The following is a 12,458-nucleotide window of genomic DNA, read 5'->3' as shown; positions in this document are numbered from 1 at the left end:
TTGGTGACTTATTCCACCTGTCACCTCTCCGGACAAGCTGATTTTCCCAATCTCCTTTACTTCCTACTGCTCCTGCACTCATACTTTGCTTCCCTGGTGCCTTTTCAAGTAATTTATGTCCATCGTTTTATAAATGGATTTTTGTATTTTTCTATCTTCTTAGCTATTTTTTTCTTGTGGAAATTTATACTAAGCAAAAATGTCATTTGCCCTCCAGAGAATGACTTTTCTTTCCAGCTTAAATTTACTAACCTGAAAACGAGCAAGTTAGAATTTATGACCATTAAGTTGTTTTCTAGCTCTGAAGCTATTTGATGGTTTGGGAGAATGATCTTGAGGTTGAAACAGGCAAAGCATTCCAGAAACCATGACATTTAGTAATTGCTTTCCTATATCACTTGTTCATAGTTGGGCATGTGTCCTGTTTTTAATGTTATATGTCATGACTGCATAAATGATCACATGAGACATAGATTGACAGTACCTGCTGCAAGAGGTGAGGCTAAGGTGCAGGATAGCCCTGAGCACTTCTCACAGAGTCCTTTTATTGAGAAGATACATAATAGGCGGAAAGATTACTAAGCAAAGACATGCAGGGGCTGCGTGCTCGGGGAAATGATCTCACAAGTGCCAACAGAGTATGTACTCAAGGAAATGATACTCAAGGGTGGCAAGGGAAATGATCTCCAGAAAGACTACATGCAATTTTTCTCCTCTAATCTTTCAAGGAATTGCCATAAAATGCTTAATGTTTAACATTAGCCTTACTACTACAAGACTGAACTTTGTTCCTCCAGGATTACTGAGTTACTTGGTGGCTTCCCTTCCAAGTCACAAGAGATTTCCAGGCTTGCCAGGAGAATGTCTTGTTCTCAGTAATTCCTTAGAGGAGTTATGATATTGGTGACTGTTGTAGTAAGTATGATGTTTAATCCTCTATAGTTGTAATCATCCAGTATTCTCAGATTCAAAGATTTCTTACTCTGAGTTTTTTGCTTAATTTGAAACTTTTTATTCTCCTTCACATTCTTGGCTGACTTTTTCTTGTTACCATATAGTTTACTCTTATAAGAACCACATGTAAAACATTCTTTCTGCAGAAACTCAACAGATGCCAAATGATAAATGAGACTCCAATGGTATTACAATTCATCCCCCCAGCACTGCTTAGATCTGTGGTCTTTGAAGAGCTCGTATGTACTGGATGTGTGCAGAAACATCATTGTAGTCTAGGAAGAAATAGTTGGTGCCACTTTTAGAATTATTATTTTAATTTTACCCTTTAAAATTATCTTCATGTATATGTTTCATAATGCATATATTAATGTACTCATAAATAAAAAGGACTGGTTCTTTCAATGGTGTTGATTTAAACAAATGTAGTTCATCTGAAACTTCCAAGCAGAGCAGGTGTGATTTGTTCAAGGTTAATAGACAGAAAATCATTTTATGCATATTCACAAATCACCTACTATGTGCATAATACCATATTTGCAAAGTCTCAAATTTCACCAAAATTTGTTAGGGGGCAGGGTGAGGAAGAGGAAGGGAAGGAAACACACTATTTGAATAACAACTACGTGCCAAAAATATGTGATACAGACAAATAGTTTAAAATGTGGAAGATCAAAAGAGGTAGAAATTGGTATGATTAGGAGCAGAGTAAAAGTCAGCATGCGAGAACTAAGACTCAAAATGGGGCTTTACAGGTAGTAGAACTTAGAGTTCAGAAATAGATATTGCAAGTACCCTTATGTGTTTGGGTTATGCAGAAATCCTGATTTCAGATCCTTTGATGTGACTTTAAGTCCACTGGCTGCTTTGAGGGAACACAACTGTACTATTGGCTTAAGAAAATGTATAGCAATTGGAAGTTCTTTATGTGAATAATTAATGCAAGAAGCACATCTTGTCTCTCTCTTATAGGTGTGTCTGCACAGCTCACCAGCACCCGGCACCGTCTGAACACATCTGTAGGGACACCCTTTTGGATGGCTCCTGAGGTCAGATAGAGTTTTGAGGAAGACAAATGCAATATTTGATTCTCTCTGACTTTCCTTTTCATGTGTACTCTATCGCCGTAAGTGTTTTGGAATATACCAGGAGAAGAAAATGTCAGCTGTGTTATTGAGATGTGAGCTTTTTGCACGCATGAGGAGGAACATGGGAGGTGCTCAGGATGTAGGCTGTGAGTGAATCCATGAAAGACTGAATGTGTGAATCAGATGAGGTAGAGAGAAAATACTTACCAGTTGGATTTTTCATTAAATGTCCTTGTTTAGCATGCATCTATATTAATGGCATTTACACTCTCTTTTTTAAATTATAATAGAAATAGTCTGAGAACTTCCTGGCCATTGTTAGATCAGATTCAGGTCCATCCCAGTGGTTCCCAACCTTTTTGGCACCAGGAACCAGTTTCATGGAAGACAATCTTCCACAGATGGGTATGAGGGGAGAGATGAGATTCTCATAAGGCGCACACAGCCTAGATCCCTCACATGCACTGCTTATATCAGGGTTCACACTCCTATGAGAATCTCATGCCCCTGCTGATCTGACAGGAAGCAGAGCTCACGCCATGATGTGAGTGATGGGGAGCGGCTGTAAATACAGATGAAGCTTTGCTGGCCTGCTTGCCGCTCACCCTTGTTTTGTGGCCAGGTTCCTAACAGGCCACAGACCTGTACTGGTCACCGCCTGGGGGTAGGAGACCCATATGAACCTATGAATTAGGTTCCCATGTTGAGTCACTCTGTCTGGGGCCTAAGTCCAACTTCATTGGATCCTTTTTACCATTACTTTTGGGAAGTTGTATAGAAACTGTTGAAAGAGAAGAGGGAAAAAATTTTCTAGAGTCACATCTTCTCCCCACAGTCATTATTAATGCCTTTTAGTCTTTTTAATTATGTTTATCATTTATAATGGAAATTTATTTTCATACTCTGCAACTGTTGGGAAAAGCTCTGCTATTTATCTACAATTTTCTAGGGAGCAAAGGGATGGGAAGTAATTTAGATAGTATATTAATACTGCAAAATTTTCTAATTAAATTTGTTTGAGGATTAAATCCTGGTATACAGTTTTTATTGGAATACTAATTCAATTATTACTTAAAAAAACATTAAAAGGCAAACTTAATACAACATAGGGAGTGAGGATAAATTATTTGATGAAATCTAGAAAAAAATGAATGGATTAAAAAGCTTTTTAACAGGAAGTACTTGTCTTAGAATGAAAGTAGAAAGTTAGTCAAACTAAATTGAAGATGAGAATCTCAAATGAGAATTTTGTTTGTTCTGATATATTATTAGTGTTTTTAAACTTAGGAAAAAAATTGCAAAGATGAGAAGTTCATGGAAATGTAGTTATAATGCCAAATATTGCATTTTGTTCATATATTTTAGTAATTAATATAATAATAACTAATATTACATACAATAATTATATTATTACATAAATGACACTCTAGCTTTTTGGGTTTTGTACATTAATTTATAGTAACAAGGCCATTATTATATACTTGTTTGTTTGTTGTTTAGTAAAAACACTCCTTAATATGCAATTACTAGACAGTCATTTTTCTGATATTAGACCTATAGTACCACAAATAAGGCTTGAAATTCCTTTCCTGCTTAACAAACTATTGAGTATTATAGAAAAGAAGAAAAGGTTCACTGTGCATCTTTCAAAATGTCATATAAATAAATATACATTTGAGATTTCATATTTAGCTCACATTTCTAACCTTGAAGAAGAATATATTTTGAATCACCAGCTTTGTGGTTAATCAAGATATCACATTTCTAAGAATTAGAAAGCAATAAGGTAAACAAATATAAGTACAGTAATGGCACGTAAGTATTTCAAGGTTTGGGGAGGCTCAGGAGTGAGATTATCCAAATCAATTACCAGTTGAATAGTGAAATTCTTAATTTGTCATTTTTTAATGAAATTCTTTACCAAAGGTAGTATTTGCTGGTTATACAAGGCCATCCTTCCCAAACTAGATCACCTGTGTACCAGGATGAAGGGGACAAAGAAATTAGTGACCATGGTAGGTGATCATTCAATTTACAGACAAATCAGGAGCACCTTGGAGAATGAAAAAAAGGTGCTATTTTTAATGATTCTGGGACAGCAGGCCTAAAACAAGAATGTTTCTGTCAAACCGGGTCATAAATTCACTTGAGCCTATGGGGAGATGTTCTGGGACAACATGCGAAGTCATAAAATAATGTATTATCCTGAAGGAACAATTTTACTAGGGAAAAAAAAGTGGTGGGTCAAAAAACATTATTTTTATGCTACAGAAAACAAATATATATTATATAACAGAATGGAAAAGTCATATGAATGCAAGTTTTTAAACTTGTAACAACTTTAGAGATGTGAGTTACGTACCATACGATTCATTCACGTAACATGTATCATAAATACTCTTGATGTTTATGTATATGCAAAGGGTCATGCAACCATTATTGTAATCTAAGCATAAAACAATTTTGTTCTCCTTCAAAGAAAGCCTGGACTCATTTATACTCCCTCGCCATCTGTTCCCAAACTCCCTTACCCTAGGCAACCATTAATCTATTTTTTATCTCTATGGGTTGGCCTTTTGTGGACATTTTATATAGATGGAGTCATACATTATGTGGCCCTTGTGTCTGGCTTTTTTTGTTTGTTTGTTTTTTGAGAAAGATCTCACTATGTCTCGGTAGAGCGCTGTGGTGTTACAGCTCACAGCAACCTCAAACTTGGGAATCACTAAAGTGATTCTCCTGCCTCAGCCTCCAGAGTGGCTGGGACTACAGGCACCTGCCACAATGCCTGTCTATTTTGTTGCACTTGTCATTGTTGTTTAGCAGTTCTGGGTGCACCAGCCTCAGTGCACGTGGCTGATGCTGTAACCACTGTACTACGGGTGCCGAGCCGGTGTGTCTGGCATCTTTTAGTGTAGTGTTTGCAAGGTTCCATGTTGAAGCATACATTAATACGCCAGGCCTTTATATAGCTGAATAATATTCCATTGTATGTATGGAATGACGCTTACTTATTCCATCAGTTGATGAACATTTGGGTTTTATTTCCTACTTTTGAGCTATTATGAATAATGCTGCATGAACATTTGCACCTGAATTTTTAATGGAAAGCTTGAGATTCTCATGCTTTCTCTCAGAACTTCAGGCTGTGCTCTGGGGTTTCAATAGTTCTCTCTCTGTCATACTAAAAATACTTCAGTAGGAGAGGTTGAGAAGCACTGTGTGAGTCACGCTGTCTCTCTGTAGTCTCCCGCCGTGTTTCTCTATCTTTATACACGTATGCATATACACATACATAGTTTATTTATGTATTTGTTATTAGGCTTCAGGTGCTTAGAAATGGGTTGGTTCATGGTCTTCTTATTTGCCCATGAACTTGTCACCCAAGCTAGAGCCAGAACGTTACCAATAGCATCTATTTGCCTCTGTCTGTTCCTCCATCCTAAATTCTTGCCTCCTCTCTATAGTAGCTGTTGTCCTACATGTTGTGTTTATAATTGCCTTCGTTTTATTTTTCAGTCATACAGATACATTTGCATTTAAACTGTTTCCTGTCATTGCCACTAGTGTAGGGTAGGAACAAAGATTGATTTATGAAGGCGCCACCCTTTCTGGACCATGTAGGTAAATGTTACCAGCTGAACTCCAGTTTGCCAATACATGGATTATTCAAATGTGTTAAGCTTGATTTTAAGTGAAATCACAAATATAAAATAGTGTTCCAGATAGGGCCTTAGATTCATTTCACTATATACATCATTTGACAGTACTACACTTCAATGAGCAAACTCTGATCTACCATCATCCCAAAACTGTTTCTATTTTTCATATGGATTGTTATTCACAAAAATGTAAGCTTTTTAAAATATAGAAAGTAGGTTTTTTAAAAAAAATATGGAGTTGAATTTCCTTTCTATGGCTATGGATGTGAACAATTGTCATTCATAGCTCATCTGTATTTCTATTACACATGTACAAATAAATTGTGAAGTGATCAAGGCCATAACTTTTCTATACAATACTTTGTTATAATGTTGCAAAAACAAGTCCCGCTTTATCTCTTGCCTCTCAGTTACAGCTTTTGATTAGTGACATGTTTTTAAAACGTGATTGTGGTTTCACAATTTAGGGTGTCCCCAGAGAAGCTGTTTGTAAGTCGCTTTCATTAAGGTTTATTTTTATTCAATGGGCTTTTCTTTCATTAACGGCTTAAAACGTTTGCATTCCTCCCAACTTGTTTCATTCCTCCCTTGGGTCTCCTTCTCTTCTGGTTGTTGGTAAAGATCAAGGCCATCTAACTAGCGTTCCCTTAAGTTTATTTTTCTTTACTTCCTCCACTTTAAACTCTTCAAAGACTGATCTTTGCCCAGGTGAATGTGTCCATCTGTTGTCAAATGTTTACTAAGTGGCAACCACTGCACAATCTTTCCTTATGAATTTGATCCTGTCCCTTTTCAGTTGGGACACTATTCTTTTCCTCTTTTTGTCCTAAATTGTTAAAAATATTGCTTTTCATGGGCTTCTTTCTTTATATTTGCAAACCTGCTAAGGTATTCGCTGTCCTCAGAATAAAAGTAGTACCACTAATGATAATTGTATCTTTTTTTCTCCCCCAAATGACTGCCTTTATCTTTACTTGTATCTATCAGACTTTGCCACTTTAGATACTTTGTTCTGGATAATTTGCTACATGCTTGTTGAAGTCGCAAACTTTGCCTTTTTGTTGTCCTTGTTTTTCTTCTAGGTGATTGCCTGTGAACAGCAGTTGGATACCACCTACGATGCCAGATGTGACACTTGGTCCCTGGGTATCACGGCCATTGAGCTGGGTGATGGAGATCCTCCCCTCGCTGACCTGCATCCTATGAGAGCACTCTTTAAAATTCCAAGGTCAGACTGCAGCCCATAGATCTTCCTCCAGCCACAGGGGGTTCATCATGCTCATCGCAGAAATGTTTAGATATATTCTAACACGTTGGGAGCAAAGTGGCCTAGAATATATTACACTGCTTCTTCCACGATGCTGTCTTTGTTCAGGAGCTGCATCTCCCTGGTCTAAGGAAAAGAGAATTTCTCTTGAGAATCAGTGGGTCTTTTGCTAGGATTTGATCTCAGAAAAGAGCAGTTCCTCCCACTCTTCATCCTTTCCTTGGTGAGACAGAGAGGCACCCTAATTCAAAGTCAATGCAACAGTGATTTTCTTGGCTTCACCTACCAATTCACAATTTCATGCTAAGACTTTTCTCTGTTCAGAACATTAAAATAACAATATTTCTGGGAAAATTATAAATAAAACTTATTAATAAAACAATTTTAAACACATTGATATTTTGACTATGTGAATATAAACGATAAATTTAGAAGAATATCCACTTTGGTGCCATAAAAGCACTTCTTTTTTTATTAAATCATAGCTGTGTACATTAATGCAATCATGGGGTACAATGTGCTGGTTTTATATACAATTTGAGATATTTTCATCAAATGCCATAAAAGCATGTTACTGTCCATGTGGATACCATCCTTTCAGTGTGTGTGTTGACAGATTTTCCTCTGCCTATCATGTTTTTAACTTCTCTGAACACTATTTTATATATGTGTTGGCCAGCTCATAGGTATTTCAGAAAAGACGGCCTATCTTTCTTGATAGTGTTATTTTTTGAAGACATTCTTAAGGAGTTTTCCTGGCACCTTAATTCTAATGGAATGCTTACACAGAGAGCCTATGATGGCAGAGAGTGAGGGCATCGTGGGAAGGTGGTATGTTACAGTTAATCACCCTGTTCTCCATTAAACAACTTTTATAGTTCCAATACTTACAAAGCACAGAATCCCATGTATAACCCCCTAGGGAGAATGGGCTAGCCCTAAAGAAAGAATGCCAATGAGTTGTATTCATTTCCAGATGGATTCGTGTAATTAAATTATTATAAGACCAAAGCATTTGGATTTGCTTTTATTTTAACCTTTGAACTTACCAGCCTATCTCTATGTTCCAAATTATAATACCTTACATTATATCATCCACTATATACTGTTCATTTGGCCAGTGGGGAAACAGGTTATGGAAAAGAAAGTAGACCTTCTCTATACTAAGTCCAGGACATTTCATTAAATTTGAGAAAAATAGAAAAAAAAATCCATGTTTTAAAATTGGCATTGGCAGGCTGGGCATGGTGGTTCATGCCTGTAATCCTAGCTCTCTGGGAGGCCGAGGCGGGTGGATTGCCTGAGTTCAGGAGTTCGAGACCAGTGTGAACAAGAGTGAGACCCCATCTAAAACAGAAAAACTACCCAGGCATGGTGGTGGTCACCTATATTCCCAGCTACTCAAGAGGCTGAGGCAAGAGGATCACTTGAGCCCAGGAGACTGAGGTTGCTGTGAGCTATGATGATGCTACAGCACTCTACCCAGGGCAACAGAGTGAGACTCTGTCTCAAATAATAATAATAATAATTTAAAAAAAACTGAGGGGGGGGTGACTGCAGCTCAAAGGAGCAGGGTGCCAGCCCCATATGCCAGAGGTGGTGGGTTCAAACCCACCCCCCGGCCAAAAACTGCAAAAAAAAAACCAAACTGTGATTGTCATTCAGTATGTAAGACAAAGTGCTGTACTTCCTGAGCCTTAATTGTGGTTTAAACCACCGTATTTATTAGCCTAAAATTATTACTTTTGGTGATGATGCCACATGAAGAAAGGATGGTATCTTTGATATGTATTGTAACTTGGTACTGTGCATATGCAAAGTAATTCTGGAAACTGCCTCGTCTTGTTTATTTCTTATTATTGCTGCCACCAATGTATCTCTAAAAGGGAATTCTGAGAATACTGATAATAGAAACATGTACAAACAGGAGATCGGAAAAGCTACCCCTTCCTGAGTGTCTGGGAATCATCAAAACTTGGTTAGACTCAAAGCAAGTCAGTCAGCCGTATAAAGGGGAATTTCCAGGAGGACTCCCCCAAATGAGATTTTTGGAGAAAAGAATTACTTCATTACATGGGCAAATCAGCAATCTTCAAATAGTCCTAAGGATTGTGAAGTGATCTGGGGTAGATGAGTGGCTGCACTTTTCTTTAATGAGCCTGTACAAACTGTACATTAATTTCATTACATGCTATTTAAGGAGTAATGCAGAACCGAAGACAGAGTATTTTCCATTCCACTCATGAAAACCAAGAGCTGTTAGAATTAACATAAAGCAGCACTTCAGCCATCTCGGCTACCATGCTTGATCAATGTTGCTTGATTACAGAGTTAGATCAGCCTCTTTTTCAAGTAATGTTCTTTTGTTTTCCACGAATGTGCCAAAAAAGGAAAGATGTGTTCAGTTTAAGATGAAAGGAATTGATAACGAAATTTTTAAGTAGCATTTGGAGTTTTATAGCTAGTAAAATTCTTCTGTTCCTCGTTTTTGTAAAACTTCATAATACAGGAAGGAATGACTACTCATAAAGGTGTTCTGTGTCCCGCCAGCTGCAGTTCCCTCCCTATACCAGACCCGTCATCTCTGTCCTCCTTGGGTAGTCCTTGGAAATTTCTGGGAATCACAGGAGGAAATTCCTCCGCCTCCCTCCCCCAGTTTTCTTTTTTTTTTTTTTGAGACAGAGTACCACTATGTCACGCTTAGTAGAGAGTACCGTGGCATCATAGGTCCTCAAACTCTTGGGCTTAAGCAATTCTCTTGCCTCAGCCTCCCAAGTAGCTGAGACTATAGCTGCCTGCCACAACGCCGGGCTATTTTTTTTCTTGTAGTCATCATTGTTGTTTAGCAGGCCCGGGCTGGGTTCAAACCCTCCACCTCCCCCACCCACCTACCCCTCCACTCCCGGTGTATGTGGCTGGCCCCTAACCACTGAGCTCTGAGAGCTGAGCCTTCAAGACCCAGCTTTCATTGTTTGTTCTCTGTTAACTATCTATATTTTTTCCTAGGGCTCTTAGGTAAAAACAAAAAGATTCTTTGAAAGAAAAAAAAGAACAGTTGGAAAAATGAGGTCATATGTTAGATGGCTTTCAGAGAAATAAAAACCTGTCATTTTATATCAGGAATGATCAATACCTAATTTTCTGGCTTGGAATTAGAAAATGATGGCAATCCTTGATTATAACTGACAGAACCCGTGATTGCAGTGATGCATTAGTCTATCCAGCTCTGCCTCTCGTTTGGACTGACCCATGTACACAATCCAATGCTGATTCTTATTCTTCTAGGAATCCACCCCCCAAACTAAGGCAGCCTGAGCTATGGTCAGCGGAATTCAATGACTTCATCAGCAAGTGAGTAACAAGAGAGTCTTTAAAAACAAACAAACAAAAAAATTAAAGAGGTACTATCCTGCTGTAATGGAACCTCCTATTTCTTCTTTTCCATTATTTTCTTCAAAAGAAGCATCCCTAGTGTCTTCTAATGTTCAGTTATCAAATGACGCTCTCAGGCTCAGGTTTATTCACTTGTTGGTAGCTGTGCTTTTGCAGGCGTTTCATGGCCCACGACTTGTTCTCCTGTTCCCCTGTCTTTGGCAGCTCTGCTCTCAGCATCTCCCACCTGCTCACCCAGGATCCGTTTAGTTCATTGTTGAACCTTCATTTGTCTGCATCACTGATTCTCATTGCGATCAGAGGATTTTCACTGCAGTCAGTGACTCGGATAATCACATCTATAAAACGTTTATGTGTTTGAAACTCAGTAACCACTTTTAATTTGGCAAATATTTAGCACAAATAAAGTATCTCCAGACAATTTACTCGAAGTCAGCAATTTCTACAAATCTGTCCCCTAAACCTTTTATCACAATTTTTATCTTCATTTTAAATAAATAAGGGATAACCCAGGGTTGTAAAGGAGAGAAGATTGCTAAGATTTGGTGTACCAGACTCTACTCAGAAAAAGTAGAAAGGGCAAAAAAAGTAAAGAAGCCAGCCATATCCACAGGTATCAGCACTGGTTTACCTAGCAGGAATATCTCCTTATTCATCTAAAGGAGTGTTTATCAATCTTTTTTATCTCACAGCACACTTGAACTAGTAGTTAAACTTCCATGGCACACTTAAATTATGTGGCTAAAAAAAAAAAAAAAAGAGTTAAAGAAAAGAATATACTTACTGTGCTTTGAACTTCTTTCAAAAATAATTTAATTAATGATCTTTAAAAATGTTCACAGCACACCAGTGTGCCACGGCACACCGGTTGAAAATCACTGGTACAGCCCAAACAGAGCTTCAATCCTTCTCAAACGTGCACTGAGCAGCCATCCAATGAGTACTTAAACCTCACTGCTAAAAGTAATCAGACTGCCCCATACAACCCATTCTTATTCAGAAAAGGTCTTCCTTACTCTTACTCTTACCTGAAATCCATTTCTCTCTTGATTCCACACCTAGGAATGCTTTCCCCTTGTGAGCACAAAAACTAGTCAAATTCCTCTTCCAATATGTAAAGATAGCTGTCACAGCGGATTCAACATCTTGTCTGTTCAAATGGTTTTTCGGGAGCTATCACCAGCTTTATCCTTTCTCATGAACGTGGCCTGGTCGAACCCATTGAGAGGTGTGACACACGTTCGTGTGTCTACCATATGTCCTCAGAAAACACTTAACTAACATGGAATTTAAACATCCTCAGCCAGATGAGCCTTCTCCAAGGCGTAGCTGTTGTATCACACAAAAAGAAATAGATCAGCTGGGAGGTCTTTAACAGCACTCCTGAAGAAGGAAGCTGAAAAGTTTGTTTTAATTTTAGATAAGCATTAAAACTCTAATGATTTCACTGTCATTTATCTTTAGCTACTGACTTGTAAAGGAGACTTTGCACTGGAGACAGTTTAATTATCACTCTGTGACAGTGCTTGCTGGGAGACACAGGAAGTGGTATTTATTTGAAAGCTGGTGTCGCTACAGGCCGATCACAAACATTCATTTCATCTCATTGTAGTTTAATATTTGTGAGATGGGCTTGGGCTGAGCACTTATGTGAAGCATTGCTCTCTTACGAGAGTAATTCTTTAGGAATAGGAAGAATGGTTTCAAAACTCGCTTATCTAATAATTGCATGTTCTTTTTGCCAGTGCAGGTGCTTGACTAAAGATTATGAAAAGCGCCCGACAGTGTCAGATCTCTTACAGCATAAATTCATTACTCAGATCGAGGGCAAAGATGTGATGTTACAGAAACAACTGATGGAATTCATTGACATTCATCAGTGCATGGGAGGCACAGAGAAAGCCAGGTAATCAAATAACATCCTGACTTCAAAAGTCTAAAGTTGATCTATAAACAGTTTCACAGTGCAATCGTTGTTAAGGTGAAAAAAAGAACTCATTTAAGTTTCCTGGTTGTGATTTGAAAGTAACGGGGCGCTTGTGTGAAAATTGAATCTCATATGTTTAGTTGTGTCCTGAATCCTGAATCTCACAT

At 38.0% G+C, this 12,458-nt stretch overlaps 1 protein-coding gene across 1 annotated transcript in view; it reads left to right on the top strand.

Moving 5' to 3' along the window:
* The window catches only part of MYO3A (myosin IIIA), a 188,650-nt gene that overhangs the window by 32,715 nt on the left and 143,477 nt on the right, over positions 1–12,458 (top strand). The window contains exons 5-8 of the mRNA XM_012803266.1: positions 1,927–2,003; positions 6,787–6,932; positions 10,257–10,322; positions 12,115–12,270. Coding sequence (XP_012658720.1) covers positions 1,927–2,003; positions 6,787–6,932; positions 10,257–10,322; positions 12,115–12,270 — 445 coding nt within the window. The remainder of the gene's footprint in view (positions 1–1,926; positions 2,004–6,786; positions 6,933–10,256; positions 10,323–12,114; positions 12,271–12,458) is intronic.

The sequence above is a fragment of the Otolemur garnettii genome, unplaced genomic scaffold (assembly GCF_000181295.1).
Source record: "Otolemur garnettii isolate 467f Iridium unplaced genomic scaffold, OtoGar3 scaffold00019, whole genome shotgun sequence".
Lineage (NCBI taxonomy): Eukaryota > Metazoa > Chordata > Mammalia > Primates > Galagidae > Otolemur > Otolemur garnettii.
This window is presented reverse-complemented; position numbering and strand designations above follow the sequence as displayed.